This window comes from Platalea leucorodia (assembly GCF_965183815.1).
Source record: "Platalea leucorodia genome assembly, chromosome: 9".
NCBI classification, from domain to species: Eukaryota; Metazoa; Chordata; class Aves; order Pelecaniformes; family Threskiornithidae; genus Platalea; species Platalea leucorodia.
The window spans coordinates 34,291,492-34,316,126 of NC_138831.1; the positions used below are offsets into that span (position 1 = coordinate 34,291,492).

Genomic DNA, 24,635 nt, shown 5'->3' on the forward strand with positions numbered 1-24,635 from the left:
CAGTGCATTGAAAACACCGCTCAGCAGCAGAGAAGCAAGGCTGTAGGCCATACGTGCTATAATCTAGCCTGACAGTAAATTGTGTTGCAATACTTATGTTCCACTTACATCGGAAGATGACTTATAAAGGGTAGAGAGTTATATCTTTTTGGAACCAATTTAAGAGCAGCTAGATTGTACTGGATATTTGGGGAAAATAGGAGGTATTGAACAATTTCAGGGAAGCAAAACTTGTGTGGGAATTTTGTCAAAACTGACAAAGGGTACAGATATTTGAAGTGTGGGAGAAAGGAGACTGAGAAGTAGATGAAGAAAGGAACCTGGGGAGGAGTAAGCACAGGAAAGAGGCCTTGCAAAATAAAGCGGGTATATCAAATTGAGGCCAGTAAAACTCTTAGGTTCACCTATAGGTTGCAAAAGCAGGGCTCAAAAGATCATTCGGCTGTGGATAAGCATGCAGTAGTACATGTTTGTTGCCAAAAGAAGCTAACAACCCCCCCAACCCACAATCCCCTCGGATCACTATGCACATTAAGTGAAAAACTGTCAGAGACCTTGCTTTGCTCCCACTAGAATGCTATTCAGCTTGTGAAGCAAGCACATATGTAAAGCAGTTCTTTAAACACAGCCAGGAATATTATACTGGGTATTTCACTTTATCACCATGTTTACAATTGTGTACCATTTCCCATTTTTAATGCTAATTGAATTGGTCTCTCTCCATGGGAAGAAAGTAGTGAAAATATCTTTCTACACAGGTGAAAAGATGTAGAAGTGTTAAGTTCCATAAATCCTCTCTGCAGCTGTCTGGGATTAGGTGCAAGGAATTCAGGAAAAAGCTAATGACTCTATAATGAGCACTGATTAGAATAAATTCCAGCTCTAAGCCAGTAGTCCTGTTTCTAGGAGCAGAATAGATTGATTCTCCTATGCATACTCCTTTTTACTGCCATGTAGGAATGCAGCATGTGTTTTCTGGAGATTGTTTTCCTTTTCCTTTCAACATTGAGCTGAGGCAGGGAAACTTAAAAAAAAAAAAAGCAAAACCATTATTGAAAGCAAAACATTTTTATTGAGAACCCTACATAACCTGGCCCCTTAATCACTAATCTTGACAATGCTGATGGAGCTTTAGTGGTGCGCTGTACAATACAACTCAGCATTTGCTTGTCTCGGGAAGATAAAATTACTGAATCCTGAGGAGAATAAAGAAGGATACAGCACTGACCCCCCATGTTCCCAGGAACACTTCTTTTCCCCCCAGTCAGAAGTTGAAAAATGCACTTGGAGCAATACAGAAGTTTGACCTAACTCTCCACTATCAAGGAGGGAGCTGAGATATCAAAAGTAGGAGGGAGTCTTACACCAAGCAGAGGAAATGACCTGTTGACCCAGTTGAAGCCTTTATTCATAAAGTGCCTCTGGATTCAGCAAATCATTACTCCTGTCTTCGCTTCAGAGGACATTGGAGTAGTGTTAGATAGAAATATGGTATTTTCTCCAATTTCAATAGCATTCTTAGTAACTGATATGTGAATATTAGCTATGTAACCTTCTAACACCATAGATTTCTTGAGAAAATTAGGAAAAGTATTAATCCCTGCAGTAGGTGATTCAGAAGGCTTCTGCACAGTAGACTGAATAGCAGAACATGTGGTAAAAATATGGTATCTATGGCATTTCTCAAAAACCATCCAAGTTCTGGTTTTGTTCTTTTAAAATCTGAATGCATTGGGTTCAGTTAATTGTCATCCACATAGATAAACTAACATCTCTATAGGTGAGAAGACAGAAGAGTTTGGACCTGTGGCCATCGGGAACTAGCACCTTGCTGTGTGACATGAAACAACTTAGAAAAAACCTAGAACTATTTTAGGTTTTAAAAGATTCGGGTTATGCTAAACCTAATGTAAGACTAAAGTACTTTTCTAGGAAGCCTGAGAGAGATTTTGAAACAGTGCAAGAAAACTAGGCTACCTTGGCTGTTCTAATATTTGAGTTAAAATACAGCTGTTTGTTTCCTTGACAGAAATGAACGTGCAGCTCCATAAAGAGCAATTCTCAGACTTGTATTTGAAAACTCCGTTTAGTAATTCAGATGTGTTGGTACAGTTGTAGCAGTTACATTTCATAGTTGAAGGTGGTATAGTCAGCACACATTCAGTCTGCAATTCAGAGGCTGAGAATAATAAATTCTGCCTTTTTATTTTAATGTGATCAGTACTTGGTTTCCTAAAAAGTAGTGCCTGACTGAGGAGATGGCACAGGTAAGGAGGCAGACTCGAATTTTAATTGTTGTGCACAGATTGCTTTGCAACTTCAGTTTCCATAATATTAAGATCAGCCTTGCCTCTTATTGAAAAATCAGGCTTATTTTACCTCCATTGGGAACATGTGCCTCAATTTCAGCATACAGGGGTAAAGCACCATCTTCAGTCATGTCCTCAGACTGAATTAACTGAAAACCAGTTTCCAATGTCCTTCTACTAGTATGTCAGTGCTAGACATGCTTGAGAGGAATTCCCTTCTCTGTTTCTTATCACCTATGCTCCAAAAAGTTTCCGGTCTGCCACTATTTGTTTGAAGTTCTTCTTTCACAGTCCCTTCCATAGTGCATATGCTGCACTTTCACGTGCCACTGTTGGGGGAGAACTGCAGCTGCTGCCATTAATGCTGCTCAGCTGATAACCATTTTCTCAGAGGCCCTAATCTGGCCATTTCCTCACAGCTGTTTTGGCTACCAGGTATCAACCATCCCTCCATTCTAGTCTTGCGCCCTGTCTAGCCACTGGCTTTTGGCTCTCAGAGTACATACGAAGGGCTTCCTGTGACATGCGCTGTTACACAATATCTAGCATGCCACAGATTTTCTTGTGGGTAAGGAACATCTATGAACATTCAACTACTGGAATTTATAAAAGGATATCACTGCAGTAATATCACTTAAGGCAGTTTCAGGGCCTGGATACTAAACAAAGATTCTTAGATGTGGGTGGAAAAACTCCATTACAGTGGCTAAAAAAAGGGTTCTCATCTCCATATGCTTTAGGAAAATCTGAGTCATGAGTTTCAAACTATGCTCGTGTTACATGCTTTGTGCTTCTTTATCTTCAGCTACACTGTAGTGACTTGTGTGCAGGGTTTACTGCACTGTAAATGTCTAAGTATTACTTAATATAGAGAACATTTCCAATGACTAGTAGACTGAGGCCACTGAAGATGAGAACACTTCTTTCCCTAAGAGATACTAATTTGTTCTGGTCTTGACAAGAAATAACTTTCGGTTAAGACAGAGGAGGTGTCTGTAGTTCTTTATTGCATTGCCATTCAAAAATATCTTTTTTGTAGCACTCAGTCTTAACTTGTTTTAGACATGTTTGTATAGTGTGCTTACCCATTCCTGATCTGGTCAGACAAGCAATCTGTCTTGCTTGTGGGCAGATTTTCGCAGCCTGTGCAGAACATTGCAGTGTTGTGACTAGATTGCTACTTTAATCCAATGTAAAGTAAGTTTTGTTTATACTGCAATCACAGGATAGAAATAGCCTTAGTTTGCAGTAAGTAGAGCTAACTAAATCAGAGGCAACACTAGTGGACAGATGGCTCAGTGTTCTGAGTTTCTTATAATTGACTCCAAAGTAAGAATTGATAGCTAGTTTATTAAAGGGATCATAGCGGGCATACAGATCATATTGAGAAAGTGTTGTAACTCTGCTAGTTGTTCTAATAGTGAGAAGGTGCAAGTAATCACTGGGAAAGTTTTGCCTTCTCCTCTGATTTTCTCATTTAATACTTCACTTCAGATTTACTATTTACTTCAAAGCTTTCTGTCAAGACTAATTCTGCAAGGTATCAATAACTAAAAAGAGCTTCACATACTGGCTTCCTTTCATGTCTTCTCCTGTGACTAACATGAACCTCTGCTTTGTATCCCAGAATCTAGAATCCTTGTTTCAGGGAGAGCTTAGATTTGTCATGTGGTGCCACTGCACTAATCCATAGATGCATCGGATTCCTGGATTTATCACAAACCAAGGTTTGAGGTTTTCCTTGTGATATCAGAAATTCTGCAGGGATATTGATGAGGTTTTAGGTTACAGTGACAGGATATTTTTGATAAATTCATAATGCCTAGGAAATTCATCTCTGTATCCTCTAGCTCCATGATAGTTTTATTGCTCTATCTGTGCATACAAGACTTGGCAAACTGGTTATGTCAAAATGATCATGTGGTTGGCTGATGTGCCTTTGTTATATGCATATAGTAAAGCATGCAGTTGTGTGGTGCATTTCAGAAGCCTATGTCTGAGCTCAGTTCACCCCAATTAAGCAACTGCACAGGCCAAGCTTATAAGCATACAACAATGAAACACAGAGAAACATATATATTGAAACTACGTTGTTTCTCCCATCCAAATCACACACAGCAGATCACAGTTGTTAAGCCTGCCTAGAATTACCCATTTTCTTTATTTTGACTGGTTTTGATACAGTTCATATAATCTCTGCTTATTTATTTAGAATCCAGTATTTGGACAAAAATATGTCATTTAAAGTAGCACAAGTATTTAGTGGGAAGAATTAATGAGCTTTTATTGTAAATGTGTCTTTTTACCTGGCATATAGATTAGATTGTTTGAAAAACAATCTTGCAGAGGGATCTAGATAGACTGAAGCATTGAACTGTGATTAATGGGATGAAATTCAGGAAGTCGAAATGCCAGATTCTGCACCTGGACAGCATAATGCTAGGCACAAGTATAAATTGGGAGAGGAGTGGCTGCAGAGCAGCCCTGCAGGAATGGGTCTGGGGGTGCTGGTTGGCAGCAGGCTGAATGTGAGTCAGCACTGTGCCCTGGCAGCTGAGAGGGCAAATGGCATCCTGGGGTGCATTAAACACAGTATAACCAGCTGGTCAAAAGAGGTGATTATCCTGCTGTATTCAGCACTGGTGCAGCCTCACCTGGAGTACTGTGTGCAGTTCTGGGCCCCACAATTTAAGAAGGATGTGGATGTCCTTGTATGTGTCCAGAGGAGGGAAACAAAGCCAGTGAAAGGGCTGGAAGGTATGTCCTATGAGGAACAGCTAAGGACTTTGGGTTTGTCTAGTTTGGAGAAAAGGAGGCTGAGGGATGACCTCATTGCTCTCTACAGCTTCCTGAGGAGGGGACATGAAGAGGGGAGGTGCTGAGTTCTCCCTGGTATCCAGTGATAGGACATGTGGGAGTGGTTCAAAGCTGCACCAGGAGAGGTTTAGACTGGACATTAGGAAGCATTTCTTTACCAAGAAGGTGGTCAAACACTGGAACAGGCTTCCTAGAGAGGTGGTCAATGCCCCAAGGCTGTCAGTGTTTAAGAGGCATTTGGACAATGCCGTTAACATGCTTTAACTTGGTCAGCCCTGAATTGGTCAGGCAGTTGGACTAGATGATCATTGTAGGTCCCTTCCAACTGAAATAGTCTAGTCTATTCTAAAAACAAATATTTGGTTTAACAATGGGAGATACTTAATGGCATCCAGCTAGTAAGAGCTAATAAACCAGTGAGTGATTTTTTTTTTTTTAATAACTTTAATAGCCATGCATTATCCTTTAGTGCCTTATGTGACTGCCAAGTTAAAAGAATTATTTTCTGTTAGTTTTGGTAAGAGCAGGTCAGATTCTAAATGTATGCTTTCAGTACACATTAAAGAAATGCCTAAGCTGAAAATTGAAAAGAGCTCCTGTTTACTGCATAGTGATCAATGCATGACCCCTTACTGGCAAGAAAGAGAAATTGAAAACTAATTTCAAGGTTCAGGATTAATACTCTGTCAAATTGACAGAGGAGATCCTACACTAGAATACATTTAGCATAAATGTAGAACCTTCTCTTTATCTGTTCCTTTCAGCGTGCCAGTTATTACTTTGATTTCATGGTTTCATAACATGAGCATTTTAAAAGTTAGCTGTCTGTGAATCTGGTTTAAATATCTACAAACACATCCTTTTTACCATATAAATCTATCAGTTTGTTTCCTATTAATATCACTGATCTCTACTGATGACCTTTTCCTCAATGTGTGTTTTTCCATCTTCCCTACAGTAATTGCTTAGAAATGATTGTCATATAAGGAGTTGGCTATGGCAAACAGGAAACATCAAAGCACTACAGCCAGCATGCTGGATCACAGAGTGAGAACTTGCCCTACTTCATCTCACAACAGGGAGCCTGAAAATGATGAAAGTGACCTTCCTATTGAAGATTATGCAGCAAAGGAGGCAGAACTAGGAACTGTCAGACAAGGTAGCCCCACACCTGTGGAACATGAGTGCAATGATCATAGTGGAGATGGTGACTCCAGCTCTGACTATGTGAATAACACCTCTGAGGAGGAGGACTATGATGAAGGCTTGCCAGAAGAAGAAGAGGGGATCACATATTACATTAGATACTGTCCAGAGGATGACAGTTACCTGGAAGGAATGGACTGCAATGGGGAGGAGTATGCTCCCCATGAGCAACACCATGTTGAAACAGATGAATGTCAAGAAGCTGTAGAAGAATGGGCTGAAGGTAAAATTCAACACCAAGATGAAAATGAGGTGACAGATGGGCAAGAGTGGCAGGAAGGTCAAGATAATGGTGTTCAGATTTTGGAGGATGAAGTGTCATCTTTGGAGATTCAAGACCAAGAAGAAAACATACAGTATTGTCAAAGTGAAGGTGGCTATCCGGACTATTACCCAGCAGAGGCTAATGGAAACTCGCAGGCCATATCACCATACCATTCTAGAAAAGAGGATGCAGAGCTGGAAGAGCAGGAAGAGGACATTGACCAGATTGTAGCAGAAATCAAGATGAGTATGAGCATGAGCAGTATTAATAGTACAACAGAAATGAGTCCAGAGCACACTGGGACTGAAAACATGGCACATGACTATAAAGAGACTTGTTCAAAGGGAGAAGCTGTTCACAGTGCTAACAGGCATGAGGGGAGGCCAAAGTCACTGAATATCCCATCTGCCTCTAAGCACAGTGGAGATATGCCTAGAGGTTTTAAAGCAAAGTCAAGAACCCCAGAGGACAGACAGAAGTGGCCACAAGAGCAGGTATGAGGTTCTCTGTTTAATCAGACTGTCAGAGGCATTATGCAAATATTATGTTAGTTATTTATTCCAAGCAGAATGAGCACGCCATATTTTTACTTTTTTACTCTGTATTGCATTCACAGCTACGTAATCACATTGTATGTTTAAAAAAAGGTGCTGAATGTAGTCAGTTTAGGTAGAGAGCTAGGAAAGAGGTTTTGCAGAGTACAGACAATTCTAAGTAGAACAAGGTATTCCAGATGCATGGGGCAAAACTAGTTTATTTACAGTATTTTTATTCTGCAGTGACACACTAGATAAAACTGGGGTCAGCATTGAAATAGTTGAAGGGTGTTTTTTCTTCTGTTAAGGGCTCCTGTTCTGTTGCCTTAGTGGGTGATTACTTTTAATTTCTTTCGTTTTCAATAGAACATATACCAAAGCCAGATACTGCATGTTTAAAACAACTGCAAGAAGTACCTGCATATTAGTGTGGGTTTGTACTAGCTGGGCATCTCTTGACCTTGGCAAGAAGGAATAAATAGGGGCTTTACTTGTACCGAAAATCCTGTTAAGCAGTTTTATCACAGGAACAGCGTAGAATTTAATTTAAACCATGCATGATCTTTTCTTGTTCTGATGTTAAGTGCCAGAAAAAAGAAGCTGGGAATGAAGCTCAAGCTTTTCTAGAGGAACAGAGGTGTGAGGTTTTCTTTTTTAAAGTTTCAAATTGAATGTGCCTACTTCCTTATAGAGAGACATATCTAATTCCCTTTGCTTTAAGGTCAGTTTAAAGCTTTGACTTTGCATCTCTGAAGTTATATGCAGCTGAATGTAAGTTATCTTGTGCAATGAAGAAAGATCTAGCTAAAAGAGGTAAAACATAACATGTATTTAGATGACAGACTAGTAAGGATAAGTGAATTGTTTTGCTTTATCTTTAATTAAAATGCTTTATTAAACTTCAGAGGTAGAAGTTTCCTGTTTCACCTTTATCAAATCTATAAATATTATGATTTTCTATAGTTAATTGCCCCACAGTTAAACAATTTAACCTAGATGATTCCATTAAAAACAGACATAATATGTCAGTTCCTCCAAAAAACAGTGAGAGGAAACCAAAGTTTAAGTATATGCTGATGAAACAGGTTGACCTTTATTACAATTGTGAACAAAAAATCTTAGGGGGATATTTTCAGATTTCCTGTATCTACAGCAAGTTTTTAATATTCATTTCTACATTCTATTTTCAGAAGTGTAATTAGAACCAAATTGTGTAACTTGCTATATTCAGTGCCTTACTGCCAGCACAAAAGTTCTAGCTTATGTGAATAAGCTTGATAATCTTGAATGGTTTGAATAGTTACTATGTATTGGCTAGGAGAAGTCTAGTAGCATGTTTTAGACTAACGATGAACTAGGTCTTTCTGGCACAGTACACCAGTAGCTGCTATGGGAGTGTTGCTGCTTCTAAGTTTTGAAAGTATTTGCAAAACAAAAAAGAAGAGGAGCTCTTGAATAAGAAAGTTTGTGAATTCTTCTATACGCTTGAATAAGAAATTGTTGGGTTTTTTTTCCCCTGAATGATTGCCAATTCAAAACAGAAATCAAAACAGACTTTCATTTCAACATCTTCTTGTACTCTTTCAAAGTTTATTTAGCAGATGTTGAGCTGAATTGCATTGTATCTCTATTATAATTCTTGCCAAACTGCTAACAACTGGGGGTTTTGTAACACCAGGATATTGATATAACTGCCACTGGTGTGAAAATAAACAAAGGGACCTAAGTATTTCTGAGTTGCCTGTCTGAGCTTTAATTGCATTTCAATCAGTCTTGGGCCAATGCCTTAATCTCTTAATAATGGAGGAAGTGCTGCTGTGATAGGTAGCCACTGGCTGGCATGTAGCCATTGAGTTTCTACACTCACTCTTTATAAAACCCACAAACTATTGCCTAATGGACAGAGCATTAAACAATACACAATATTTCATTCCTTCAAATATGAAGAGAAAAAGGAAAGTCATTTCTCAGCCAGAGATACAGCAGTACAGGTATCCATTTCAGTTCAGCATGAAGGGATAAACAAACTGGGTGACAAGACATGCATTTAATTTGTAAGAAAGGAGACAAGACAAAGCTGCTGTGGGCATCTTCACTGAAGAGAAGAGCACATATGTCTCCAAGGCATAAAGGTGCAAAGCAGCATTTCCTATGGAGATACAGAGGCTCACAAATGGAGACATGAGGAGACTCTCCCCTCTACCACCCCAAGCCTCCAGGGATATAAAAGAGAGTAAAAAGCAAGTTAAGTAATCTTTGGCAAGCATTAGTTTGATGTGTTTATCATAAGAAGACTGGTCTTATCTTGCTGTGTTCTGCTCACCTGCTGCAGGTTGCTTATCATCCTCAGGTTTACCTAAAAATCAGGCTCATTGTGAGGGCATTAGAGTACAGTATCCATTTCTGCCAAATGAGTTTTATTCTTAATAGGTCCTTAAAAGTCCTTAACATGAGGTGTGGCTGGACCTTTAACATAGATATTGGACCTCAAAGAATTCAGATAAAGTACAGAGGATTTTCTCTTTTTCTTCTGGGGCATTCAATTGTTTTATTATTTACTATAAAATGTCTAAGGGATGGATGGATGCAATTAGTGTATTGTCTAATGAACCTCTGTCTCATTTGTGAAACAGAGGTAGTCATTATTTTAATTACAATAATTAAAGTTCTTACATAGTGAAAGGAGAAAAAACCAAGGCCACTGTCAGTAGATTTGCATGCCAAACTTATTGTTTGCAGAGAATTTGCTTGGAAGATCCTTGGGTTTGTCATCTTGCTAAAAGATTTCACTTAATTGTGCATCACACAGTACAAAATATCATGGTGAGAAGGATGACACAGAAAGATACGTATTGCATATGGAACACTTTTTTGCCCCGATTCTTTAAGTAAATGTAGATTTGAATGCTTTTAAGATAAAACAAGATACTATGTGTATGTCAGTTTTTGTAAACAATAAGCAAACAGCAATGTGCATTTTGTGGTTTTATGCACATACTGTTGCTGTCCTTAGCCTTTTTTAATGTTTCTGCTCCTCTCCTCCTTTCCTGCCTCCCATAGGTGGTAATACTGCTGCATAAAATTTCAGGTTAATTAACAGTAACTGATACACAATACATTTTTACATACCTTTAAAAACATATAGTTATTAATTCTTAGCCCATGATAAATGCTAGCAATTGTCTTACATACAAAATGTTAAATAACCAGTAGACAAAAGCAATTTTAAAGGTTCCAGTTGCTGGGTTTGATTTCAGCAATTAATCACCAGAGAACAGTAGTCACTTCTAAGAAAGACCCAACAATCTACAGAGAATGGAAAACAAAGTAAGCATCTCATTTTACTTTCAGTGTGGGTCAGTCTCCAGTTTTGAATATACTTGCTCACCCTTGAAAACTTTGGGGATATACGAGCTTTCTTGTATGAGCCTTTATTTGTAAATACCCCTAGGGAAATGCAGAAGATTTGCACTAGACAAGCCTGAGGGAAACCTAGAATACATTTAGAGTGTATATTTGCTCTAACTCACTGCTTAGTACAACATTTATTCCTTGCAGGTTTTCTATGCATACATTATTTAAGAAAGGCATATCTGTGAAGTTGAAACTGAATATTTTGGGCATTTTATGACACAACTCAAATTTAACAACCTCCTCAAGCTAGGAGTTTGCCCCACCTCCATTTGACATCTTAGTCATCTCAGACTGAGCCAATTGTTAATTTATCCGACACATGAAAAAATTTTCTTTTTTGCTTATAATTTCATTTTATATGTTTCAGCTTCATGCAGAGAAGTCGAATATGGTCAGACACCCTATTGATGTAATTCTCCTGAATTATCACAGTTTTTATTGTAAAATAAACATTAATTAACTGACTTAGGTATATCTTTAGGTGGAATAAGGAGGAAGAGGAACTGAATGGTTCATTCAGCTGACAGTAGTATACAGTATGACCAGAAATTTTAAATTCATGTGGTGTTCCTGTGTGAAAGTACTTGCTGTTGACTTGGAAATTTTTTTCTTTTTGGAATACTATTACATTTGCATAGCTTCAAGTTTAGCTAGAATATTGTTGGTTTGGCACACTAATAATCAACCTAGGAACAGGTTTACTAGGTGGAAAGTGAGTAGTCTCCTGTTGCAGATGAGTGCTTGTACTGCACAAAATATGAACAAGGGCCTGGTCTAAACTAAAGCTTGACCCACAAAAAGCTTATCTCCAGATCAGTTCTGCATATGTATGCTGCCCTGCTTCCTTCCCACAAAGCAGTATGATATGAGGCAGTCCCAGGCCCATCCTGCTGCTCCCTGACAGCATTTGGAACTTTAGTTTCTATTATTGCACCCATAAGACATCTGCAGAGAACGATGACATAGCATTAACTTAGTATTAGTAATATAATAGGCAAACTCTATACAGTCAGGTAGCATAATTAAAAAATGGTAGAAGCAGTCAAGAAAAAAGTTAGCAAAACATTGGACAGCACCTGAAATAATACCAATGGAAGATGTCCTTTGCACTAATGGGACTCATAGTTAAATAATTGCTCCTCTCTGGAACCTCATATGTGGCAAATTTTACTCATTTCATCCCAACTAGAGTCATACTTTTATGAAATATTGACATTGGCATGGCCTGAGAGCTACTTCTGATGAGTGGGGACTAAAGATGACTATGGGACTCAACACTTGAGCATTGACAGTCTAAGGACCCCTTTGGTCTTCATGTCTCATCTACTTAGATTTCAGACTGCGGACTCCTGAGTATGCTTATTCTCTCCTACCCTATTCAAACAAATTTATTCACCAACAATAAAAGATAAAGTTTCTAAAGAGCACCAACACCCTACGTTCACCTATACCCTTTTGAAGAAACAGGGATTTGCCATTATCACCATTAAGAAGGAGCATCTTAGGGGGAAGTCTACTTTTTAATGATGCTGCCTGTGACACGTGAATCCTATTGCTTCTCATTTCTCAGTCATACTTTCCTATCACTGGCATACATTTGAGAACCTAACCAAATATGCTCATACAAACTCCCCTGGTAGGGACACCACGAGCTTCTGCAGTGTTAGTCTCATTTCACAACTTCCATATAGGCTTACACTTTTTCATTGTGGACATTCAGAGACAGATAAAATATCACTAACAAAAAAATTTGTGAAAGGAAGTTTTACAAAGTCTTCTTTTTTGTCTCAGTTTGTTCTCCAACACCTTTGCATACATCAGTGCTGCTACTGTGTTTTGTTTACCTGTGCTAGTAGAGCTCAGTACTGACAAAAATATTTGAGGTTTATTCCCTTCTCTTGGCACAGCCAGAGTGCTCTTCTGCTGCAGAGCACCCAAATCCAGGTGTCTTTTGTCCATAAAAGATCTCACCCGTAGAACAGTCTGAAGCAGCTAAGATGATAGACATTTTAGAAAACCTGTATCTTAGGAATGTCTTACTGGAATTCAGTCTGAGTATTATGAGATTTATTTGACAGGATTTGTCGAAAACACAAACGGGTGTAAATAAAGAGTATTAAAAAAAGCTTGCTGCATTCTCCCATGTGTTCTAGGCAGCTGTGGGGCAGAGATATTAAATATCTGTTACTGAGTAACAGTTCCCGAACTTAGCAAGTATAAGTACTTACTGAAAAGTGCTAAACAGTCCAAATATTCTCAAACAAAACCAGTTTCTCTGTGCTAATTGGCTGAGTCATGACTTTTTAGCAATAAACTCCCAACACCAGGAGACAGCAAAATCGATGTCTCTTACTTAAAGAGGCATTAGTGACAGTCTTCTCTGGGAAGTTCAAAGCAGAAGGCAGCATGCACTCCAAGCTACATCCACATAAAAATGCACCATTCAACACAGCTATTTCTCTGAAACTCTTATCGTGGCTGGTTCTCAATTTTAAATATATGCAAGGACAAAAAACCTCTTAGTTCTTTAAGATGATAAAAATCAGTTGGTGATTGTTCTAATGTTTATTGAAATTGGATAGAATATTGAAATTCTTTTGTGGAATGCTTAGGTCTCTAAACTTACTTTGGCTCCTTCTCTTTTTATAACACCAGTGCTGTACTCTAACTTGACTTGCTTACTTGGAACTACTCCTTTCTACAAATATTTTCCTCTTCACTTCTGACATATGCTAGCACCACCTCTAAATTAGCACATAAGTAATGGAATCTTTGTGAGAGAATAGAGTGTGAAGTCCGGCCTTTTTTCTGTGATCAAAATCAGAAGTCCTTCAGCTAGTCAGGAACTTCCTCATTCAGATTCTATCTTTGTAAGTGTATCCTGATGGGTCAAATTGCTCTTGCTGACAACAGCACGTTACTGATGTTACGATAACTAATGCAGCAGCTCATTAAGCCATTCCCACTACACATCACCAGCATCTACAAGAAAAGTTATTTCAGTCATGTAGTTTAATAGGAATAGTACTGCCATAATAGACTTGTTACTAGGTTACCATCTATTGATTCAAAAAGATGTTTTAGATGCACCTTGATGTGTTTCTATAAACCTAGTAGTGTTTAAATATCAAGCGGACACATAGCCCCTTAATAAACTGTCTTCAGAAACCAACAGAAGATCATAGAAGTTGAAAATAGAAACTGAAGTTCTGTGCTTAAGTGGCAAACATAACAATACCTATCTGCTTTACCTTTGTTCTAGAGAGACAGCAAGCCTGGATGAAAAGTCAATTAGATCTGTTGATTTACTTGTGCAACAGGTAACTTAATCTAGTCAACCTACCACAAAACATCTCTTTTCCAAGAAGGTTTTTTTCTTCTTGGAACCTACCACAAGGAACCTTTTTCAATTGGAACCTACCACAAAACATCTCTTCTCCAAGAAGCTTAGGAGTCTTCAAGATGAGTTTCAAAATATATAAGCCAGTACATTGGTTTCTGAACACATTATTTGGTAATATTTGAACAGTATTGCTAGTAAAGAGATTGGCAGGTACACATCATAAGCCTCATTATTCAATTGTTTAAACATAGTAATAAAGCCTTACCATGCCTTTGAGCTGCACTCAATGCTTGCTTACCAACTCTTTACAAAAAGGGTTGACAATTCTGAAAAAACTAATCTTTCCTTCCTCTCTCAGCCAAATTATTCCTCTGAGTAAATCAAGAAAGGGACTAACCTGCTGTTTTCCAGCAGAACGTTCCCCAGCAGGAAAGGGCTTCATCAGCACTGAGCACCACAGCAGCATTCAGGATCACAGGTGGCAACTTTGAGGAGGACCATATTGCTAAGATAAGCTTTTGACTAAAAAGCTAAACAGCTTACACTGGAGTAAACAACCAGTAGTGTTAAGAAACAGCAGAATTTAATTGTTACCAGCCCTCACCTCTAGCTAAGAGGGACTTTATACTGCAGGAGGGGGTGGTTGTAAAGGGGGCCTGGTTGGCTGGGAGGGGCCCTGCAAGATCGGTGGGAGGAGGGTGGCCCAGGTGGCTGCAGGCCTGGCAATTAGCCATCAGGACAGGGCTAGACAGGGCATGGGTAGAGCTGCAGGCTTATTTCTGAAAGATGTGCCTAGGTGCTTCAGTGACCTCAAATAAGTAGAGGCTGGTTTTCCTCTCAGCCTAAAGATGCCATTTTCTGCTGCCCTACGTTCCTTCACATGATACTGGACACTGCCTCAGTACTAGCTCAGAGGCAAAAGTATTAATAATGCTACACCTTTAATATTTTAATATTTTTATATCTTTCCTTTAGAGAATCTGTCCTCTTATCAGAATCTTATCCTAGGATATGAGACTTTTAACATAGCTGAACCTCTGTTAGTGTGCAGTCGGTTCCAGATTTCCGGTTTAGCTTTAGGTCCTATTCTAAACTGCAAGTCAGAGTATAAAGTATTTATAATACCTTATATGTGTTTCCCTCAAATGTGATTTTTCTAGCTATTTTAACACTTAAAACAACAATATAAATTGGAAACTCTGTAAGAAACATGAAGAAAGCAAGTATTGAGTATGATAATTTATTTGACATTGGTTAGATCACCTGGGAGCATGAACCAACTTCCAGCCCACACTGAATACCAGAATTTATGTTATGTTTTCTAAAACTTATGCCATAAAGAAGCTTCAAAACAGTCCCTTCATCCTTGATCTAGAAGCATTTCCTTCCATACATATGAGACCACATGGTTTGTAACTGTGTACGGGAGATACAGCCCTGCCTACTCTGCGTAGTTCTCTCCTTTGACGCTGTAAGTCTTATGGAAAAAAAGGGAAGCCCTTCTCCCTGTACTTCTTTCTGCCCTTTCCGTCTGGGATACAATGTTAGCAAACATTTCTTTAGCATGAATATCTCGACCCTTAATTTGTAAAGGGTCATTGTAACAGCCCACATATTTGCAGGCAAACGTTGGGCACAGAAAATCTCAGACAGGCACGACTCCCTTTACTGACTACTCGATATTTCTTGCTGCTGATGAAGGGACATAGCTACACTCCAAAGCTGAGAAGATCTCAAGAATGTGATATTAAACTCAGCTTTGTTTGGAGGAAGTGCTCGCAGTGACACCCTCCCCTCCCCATCACAACACTTTTGAAGAACAAAGTGTTAATAGATCAGCCAGAGGTGAAACATATTGTGCACATAGATGTGCATAAAAGAAATGGAAGAATTCTTTGTACCTGAGATTCTGCCTAATTAGACTGGGGCTCCTAAACACATAGGCGAAACACTGGGGAAAAAAAAAATTCACCTTCCTGTACAGACACCAAATAGTAAATAAAAATCATTTATTATATTCCTTGCAGAGGTGATGTGATTGATCCCAACTCGTCATGTATTCTGCACAGACTTCTCTTTGGAACCCAGCCAATACACAACAACAAACATACCTACTACACGTGTGACACATATATACTACATATGTCACTAGGAAACAATAAACAAGCAAGGCTTGTTTATATTCCTAAAATCCTGAAAATAAGATCTCCTGTAAATTACAGCTATGTATAAATCAAAACGGAAATGTCATCCAAATGTTTAGTCATATTTTTATATTAAGACTATATGGAATTATATATGCAACTATTACCAGAGAGCATGATTGGTATTATGATCCCCAGGGCTGAGTAAGTCCATTGACACGTAAAATTTGTGACAGAGACATGTTTCAATAATGTTTACGGCACCCACGGTATACTTCCTAAACCAGTCAACCAATTCTTTCTTTATATGCAGGTACATTTTTAGTTCAGTCAAGTGTGTGATAATCAGAAGTGACAAAGCTTTAAAAGTATTAACATTCTGTTGTACATACTGGAGTTAATTATTTGCTGTCACTGTTTACAGTTTAATGTATCTTCATTGTGGCCATGTCATTTTCCCTGCTTAAAGCATATTTGATCTAATCCTACTATTTTAGGGAATAATGTATGATTATTATGCTTGTTTTATTAAAGCCCTCTAGATATTTGTTTACCTTATTAATATATTTCACTCCACATCAACACATATTGCTCCATATTAGCTTAGCCATGCAATATAATTAGATTTGTCTTGTCTCAAACAGAATAGCATTTATAATCAGGGATATGGTAAGCTGCTTAGCTACTACAGCCATGTAGATAGGGCACTAGTCAGTGGGTCCCCAAGTCTTGGTGCTCTGTGTGTATCATCTCAGATAGACAGTCTTTTCTTTCCTAGAATCCTGCTTACTACTTTGTGAATTTTTGCTTTGTATATGTTGTCCTACCTGAGAATTAGCATTACTGAATGAATAGCTCTAATGTGCCTGCTTCATTAGCACATTTTGTTCAGCTGACTAAATATTACTCATAGGGAATAATTCGTCTAGAGATGAACATGCAAACTTTCTTTGAGTACAGCTACATATTGCATTTGGAAGTCAGAAGACGAGGAGTTATGTTCACATGTAACATTCAGGCTGACCCTTTGAAATAAAACTAGCTCAGTGTTTTCCATTTGCACAATTGTTGATACAAGTTCTTATTTGTGAAGCCTTACGATGACAGTGGCATTTAGGCACTCTTTTTTATACATAATGGGGAAACTGAGAAAAAAGGAAAGTGAAATATCCTAAGCTATAAAAATTTGTTCCAGAAATCACCTTGGTCTTCCAGATTTCTAACACTGAAACTTGGAGTCATGAGCACTTCATTTTCTCGGTACGCATGGGACACAGGTGCTCCCTGTGCCAGGTGCTGGTGTTCTGTGACTTGTGTCAGGTCTGGAGAAGAAATTCTGCCCCTGAGAATATTGGAACTCAGAAGAAAAGGAGTGTTCCATGGTTTAAAAGACTTAGTATTTTCTTTGTATAAGGTTTTATATTTTCCTTTTTACATTTCTTCAGAAGCCTGAACCTGTGCTTCCAGCATCGTGTAGATTTGTGTGGCCCAAGAGGAGGGAGATGCCATGAGGTATCTCCCATGAACAGAGAATCCTATATTCAGTGCTAGGATTCTGTTTTTCAGATCAGAGGTGGCCATTAGGACTATTTTGATTTTGTCCAGTACTGAGCATAAACACATTTAAAAATTCTGACTTTGGTTTCTGAACAATCTGAACATGTCAGCATTTGCCTTAATTTTATGTGAAAAATTTGCATTGAAATAAAATCATTTAGTTTAAATTTAAGTCAGTAGCATAATGGCTACTTAATGATAATTGCAATGTCATATTATTTACATCAAAGTAGATCTTTTATTATAATTAAACAGCTCAACATTTTTATACGACTCATATTTGCTAAATTACAATAGGAAATTCCAACTATTATGTCACATTATGACATTTCAGTCTCAGTAATGAATATTGATTGCACATAAGTAACTACATATAAATACATATAAATAACTACACAGAACAGCTTCATGACCAATGACTGTTGTAAAATAATGGAGAACATGCTAAATACAGTTTCATATGTTAATGTTTTATGAATTTTTTATTAAAATTTTCTGAATGTAATTTCATCTAGTGAAAATTTTCTGTTTTGCACCATGGACTTCCACTGAAATCTCTGCTTTGTTTTGAAGCTTTTGAGAAGACAAAAGGATTTGGAATCCTTTCTCTTTTTTCTTATAGATGTGCAATGGTTTAGAGCAGCCAAGGAAGCAACAGCGTTCAGACCTCAATGGACCAGTTGACAATAATAATACACCCGAGGTAGGTACCTCAGGCCGTTAGGCCATTTCTGCTGCCTATCTTACTGCCATCAGGCTTCCACGAGGGAAAGCAGGCACCAAATTGTCAGCTTTCTCCCTCTCACACACACATACTTAGGCTCTGTTTCTTTTCCTGAACTGACAATAAATACCACATCTGCATATTCCAGAAAGTCTTTGAACGATATACCCATGAAACTATTGCTGCCACATTCATTTTACGTAACAGTCCGTGGCATGTACTCAAGCCTAAAATTTTCTGATGACACGCAGAATAGGGAGAACACTTCAAAAATTCTCTTTTTGGATTATTGGAGAGCAAAAGTAGCATCAAAAAGAAATTGGCTTCTGCTTTTTTTCTTTCTTCACCCTCGCCCCCAAAGGTCAGTCTTTGAAACCAAAGGACTGCCTAATTCCCACAGGAATAATTCTCTTTAAATAACGCCTAATATCAAGCACATCATTCAGTGCTGAGGGCTCAAATGATTCACATCTTTTTGAGTGGCCTCTGTGGTAAGATGTGTACTGGCTCAGTCAGCTGTGAAAAAGATGCAGTGATACGCAGACCTGCTCTTGTCACTGTAGACTAGCACAAAGAAGACACCTAAGAATGCAGAATGAGGTTATGCTTGAGGCTAGACACAATGGAATGAAATTCAGACTTAAAAGCAGAAGTCTGTTTTCTCAGAAACATATAACATATTTAGCCTCTAGCGTGTTACATTAATGAAGAGGCACGTTTCTCAAGCCTTTTCCCATAATGGAGAAATGAGCCTCTTTCCTGGAGACAGGAATGCTTGAGGAGGCTGGCAAAAGACAAGCAAATGGAAGGACTATATCAGTTTATTGAGAATAGAGACAGCAGCAGAAAAAGAGCACTGTTGTGGCCCCTGCTGAGATTAAGTATAATGCTATGTACTGTGCAATCAGGGACAGTTCTTTTTATTCACTGACCCGGAATCTTGATTTGTATAATATTGTTAAATGGTCTTAATTGGGAATTTGGGATATCATTAATAGGCAACGTGATCTAGTGGACAAACTACTGGACTGGGAATTGCTGGTTTGTATTGCTCATCTGACAGCTGACTTCCTAGGTAATTTTCATGTTCTTCCCCCCACCCTCCCTTATTTTTTTATGTGGTGGGATCTGCTTAATCTGCTTTGAGATTCCAGGTAAACGGCACCAGCCAGTTAGGTTGGGTTAATTACTGTGATGTAATGTGTTTCACTGTACTAAATAGTGGCTATGCAGAAGTTATACAGAGAAATTTGATTTTTCATAAACAATGGTCAGCTGTTTAAATATAATATGAATTCACTTCAGTTTGTGAAAATGATTTTGTTACAGCTATACCATTTTTATTTCTCAACAGACAAAGAAAGTTTCTTCATTTCCAAGTTTTGTTGATGGTAAGTTTTACATCATCCATAGTTAAAGTAGGATAAAACAGAAGCACATGCTTTAATGTATTTTAAAGATCACAGTTCTAAAAACCACTCAAACCCAAGAGAATACAGCTGAAAAGTTTAAGTATTGAAGTATTCAATATTTTCATCCCCCCCTGTGGCAATCGGAGCTTGGTAGTGATAAAAAGGAGGAGCAGATAGAGCTCTCAGAAGGACTAAGGTGAAGATGGAGACAGCTACAAATCTGGAAGGGGGTAAAAAAGGTGGTAACAGTGGGCCCCACCAGGGTGGAGATTTATGAAGGTGTAAGGGCACCCTGTTCTTCACGGCCTTGTGCAGAGGAAGGAGTCATTTCACTGTTCAGAGCAGCCCCTCTATCACTTTGATGTGATGCCCGTTATTGCACTCTGGGAATCTCAGTTGTTGGCACAAACAGAAAGGTTCTCCTGATCTGACAAAACAATTAGTAATCCAATCCTCTGTTTAGGAGAACTATGTTTCATGTGTTTCTTCAAAATCTCCTTTGCACTGCTATTACATATTTTCTGTTTAGAGAAAAATAAGTCAATTTATTGTGGACAAGAAGGTGGACAGAGATAAAATGGGATTATACTGAAAAGCCTAGTGGAAAACATTATCATTCTCTGATTCACAGACAGCTGAAGAACTTTGTATGGGGAAAATGCATACAGCTTTTCCTGCTGGAAACGTCTAGTCTACACTGTAAAGTGAGAAAAGACAGTAGGAAACTTCTAAGGACCTGACCCCTTACATCTGCCATGAACACGCTTTTCCTCACAATGGAAACCATAAATGAATGTTAAAAACTTGATTTCTAATGCTATTCTCAACTCGGGGAAAACTTACGGCAATTTAGAATACTACTAGAATGTTCAACACATTTTTCTTCTATTCCCTCATCTCATCAGCTTGACTAGCAACTTCTGTTTTTAGTCATTTCCTTGAAGAGGCAGAGCAAATGGAAAGTTCAAAGATTGCCCCTTTTACACAGATTGACATCTGAAGGAAATTAAACATACCAATTGGCATGTACTGGCTAACAGGTCCTAAATAGAGGTAAATTAAATGCATTCCCCAAAGGTGGCGGAAACAAGAAAGCAAGCTGATACTTTGTAATAAGCATCTATTGATTGTATAGGGGACAACTATAAAGGGAGGCCAGCGTAAGTAGAGCTTTAAAACAGACTAGAAAATTCACCCCTCACAGCGCGTGCAGATACAACTGCACATTTTAATTTTATTGGGATAAAAAGGTTATGACTCTTTCTTTTCTTACCAATCAGCTCACTACTCTGTTGGAAAGGAGTCAGTATACTCTTTTAGATAACATAATACTTTTTTTTTTAGTTCAGTCATTTTGCTTTCTCTGAATTTTTTCTATAGTCGCACAGAATGTGAGGATAAGCTACCTATTAGGCTTTTTCTATTGCAGGTATTATATGGCATTGTCTAATTCAAATAAATACGTAGCTCACTAGGAGCTTATGATAGCTAACATGACTGCTCTCTGAATTAAAAGAAAAACAGTTTTTATTATTAATTTGTATGTAGAGTCCCAAAAGGAACAGGACCCTACTGCACATAAGAAAAGATTCTGTCAGCTAACACTCCCTGTTCTTCCCTGAGCTTTGACGGCAATACCACAACCATATCCTGGTTATATTAATAGTCAACTGTTCAGGCACTTTCAGCACGACTCCTTAACTACAGTAGCTGTATCTATATCTCTATGAATACATAATATTTTTCATGTGCCATGTGGACATAAAAACAAATTAGATAACAGGCACAACAAATATTGGAAATGTGTCCTTTTGCTAGTATAATTGTTTCAGTAGTAGTACCACTACATGCTTGTAGTAATAATTAGTTCCATGTTCAGGGGTTCTGGCTTTTTTGCTCTCCATATTTGTCCTTTCACCATAGATCTCATTCCCTTGCACAGTCACAACCACGATGAAGTAAAGAAATGAGCCAAAATATGAAACTTGTAGATAGGCGTTCCGCAAGGTGACGTATGCCCTGCGTCCCTTTACTCCTTATGCAAAATCTGCTGCAGTGCCATGCACCCTAAGGTCTCAGCGACTCCCTGGCGTATGATGGTTCTCAGCAGGAAGTTGAAAGTGCTTCTGTGCTCTGAGCGCAGTCTCTAAATACTGTCTGAATCCTTGGTTTACGCATCCTTTTCAATAAATATAAAAATATGCTCCTAACAGATTATTAAATTCAGTTATGCTGAATTATTGAATGAGTATTCTTTTTCTTATTTTATGAATACAAACAATAAGTTAATTTAAAAATGTTTAGACCTAGTCTCCTTAGTCTAGAAACATGTTTATACTTGTTGCATTAATAGATCAGTAGAAAACCAAGTAATCTCTATTGCATTGATAAGATAGTACAGGAATTTGCAGTTAGATTTTTCAGAAACAGTTATCTAACGTTTAAGCACCAATACTCGACATAAAATGCCAATCTTTGTTCACACTGAACTAACCTTCAAGTTTCAAATCTTTTTTTTTCTTCTTCCCTTCTTAATCAGTAAGCCTGACACATGCTTACAGTCAAGGGCATGCTTAAGTGCTCTGATGAGCTGGGACCTCAGCCAAGTCTGCATTTTTATATTATTTAAAGCAGTCAGAGATAAGGGAAGAAAACACTCAGGTAACCCAATTTGACCCTGCCAATTTTCAATACCATTCCATCCTTCCAACAGATGTCTTATTTTACCTGCCAATTGCTTACATTGCCTTCATGATGGGAAATGTATGTTGGAAATGTTTTCTGCCCAACATGTGGGGTTGGGGGGGGGGGGGAGGAGGGGTCTGTATTAGCTTGTGGTATGAGCATTTCATACATGCTGTTGTTTTATACATGATGTTGCAGAATTTGTTGCTAGTATAATGATTCTGCAAAAAATCACTTTCTAATGCTATGTAGAGATGATGAAACCATATCCAACCAAAAAAACCCCCAATCATCTTTAAAGAATCCAAATAAATAAAGTTAGGATAATAAAATTCCTTAAAACTCTAGGTTATTTCCTTGTTCAAGAAGTTTTTCAGACAAATTAGTTAAAAACACCATTGCTGTCACCAAACAGCCAAGACATGAGAAGAATTTGTTGTTTCCTTTGTAACACTCATTAATTTCACAGACGCCTAAGATATGGTGGGGATTACTGTTTCATGCTTGGAGATGCTAGCAGTGTATACGTAAAAAGAGATCTCTGAACATGCCTTTAGGAAACGGGAAAGTGCCTTTGACGTAGCCTATCACTGACTTGGAAGACAAAAATGTCTTGCTCAAAGATGTACAAAGCACAGATATAACCAGAAGTGTGACAAATTCTACATTCTTGAAAATAATTGAAGAGAAAACAAGCTTTCCTGAGTTCAGACAGAGCTTTTGGGATAGAAAGGAAGTAAATTAAGGGCCTGATACATTTTAAATAACCAGCACAACTTTTTTTGTTGACAAATCCTGCAGACTCCTAGAATTTTGGTCTTTGCTTGATGTAGTAATGACTATATTAGGATTTGTACCAAGAATTGCAATTTTACCTGTCTTCAGACACATGAAATATTTCAAGAAAATTAATCTAAATTAACTACTAAAGCAGGTTAGTTAAACTGATTTAAACATTATGTGGGTAAGTGTATTTTAGAGTTTAAGCAACCTTGATTCAATTTAGCCTGATTTACTTAGCCTGAAGTGAATGAAGGAAAACAAAATTAAAGCCACTTTTTCATTTTGAATGAGTGTGTTGATGCAGGTTTCTAATGAAATTTTGCTAACTTAACTTAACTTAACATTAAATTCACATCTTTAATTAATTTCCCTCTTTGCTACCCTTGAAACGAGATGTCAATATGATGCAACATTAATATTTTGTTGCATGCTGAAAGAAGTACAGATGTATGAGACTAAGTTTTAGGCCTGAAAAGACATATGAATAATATCATCAGAAGAGGTACCATATAAAATATGTTATCCATCTGCTGAAAAATGTAATGGTGCAAAGATGTAAGAAAAGAGGAACGGAGACATAGTAAATGAAGTTCTTGTGGAATTTTAATTTTCTTTTATTTCATTCAGTGAATTAGTGCTGCAGGAACAGGGATCATTTTTTTGAGGTACTGAAAGACTTGGCCTTCATGAAAAGTTTCAGTGACTTTTTAAATTAGTAACTTCCCAAGGGTTTAATGGAGGATTTTCACACTTTCGGTGGAGATTGTCATGATATTTTTTTATTCTTTCCCAATACTCTGAGAATTTTAAATTCCACAGAATTCTATTCTGAGTTATAATGAAGATCCAAATCATTACTGGATTTGTACGGATGTGATCTAAACCAAAATGTGTCCTCCTGAGGTATATAATTGTCCTTTCGAAGGTTGAAACTATGGTGTTTGGTAGCAAAACAAATAGCTCCATTTTGTGTGAGCATTGTTAGTTAATATCAGGTCTCTGAAGAGTACAGGACTGGTACAAATATACATTTGTGTTTATATACTTTGATTACTGAATTACAAAGATGGGTTTTTTTGCTGGAGGTTGACATTTCCAGCAGGCGAATGTAAGGTGGCATGGAAGTATAGGTGTCAGCAACATTGCTTGAAGAAGAAAGTCACTTCTTTTAATCAAGTTTATTTTCTGTTGGAAGACTTTTTCTAAATTAGAACAGGAAAACGAGGGATAGGAATGCTCACTAAAAATATATATGTGCAAACCACTATTTCAGTAAATTTCACCAGCATAGCATGCTGTATATTTTTCCTTCTCCATATATTAATCTTCCACATTCAATTGATTATAAATAAATAGAAATAATCCACTGTACAAGAAAGCTTTTTTTTTTTTTTTAAATTAGCATCTCCCTTCAGTGTCATTTTTCTCCTCACACATGAG

General features: G+C 37.8%; 1 protein-coding gene across 2 annotated transcripts in view; it reads left to right on the forward strand.

Annotated features, from left to right (window-relative positions):
- Window positions 1–6,122: 6,122 nt before the first annotated feature.
- Window positions 6,123–24,635, forward strand: part of APBA2 (amyloid beta precursor protein binding family A member 2) — a gene marked incomplete at both ends in the record, with an annotated part of 45,362 nt that continues 26,849 nt past the window's right edge. For both annotated transcript variants that reach the window (XM_082322582.1, XM_082322581.1), the window contains 3 exons: window positions 6,123–7,091; window positions 18,214–18,294; window positions 19,670–19,706. In XM_082322582.1, the coding sequence (XP_082178708.1) occupies window positions 6,123–7,091; window positions 18,214–18,294; window positions 19,670–19,706 (1,087 nt within the window). The remainder of the gene's footprint in view (window positions 7,092–18,213; window positions 18,295–19,669; window positions 19,707–24,635) is intronic.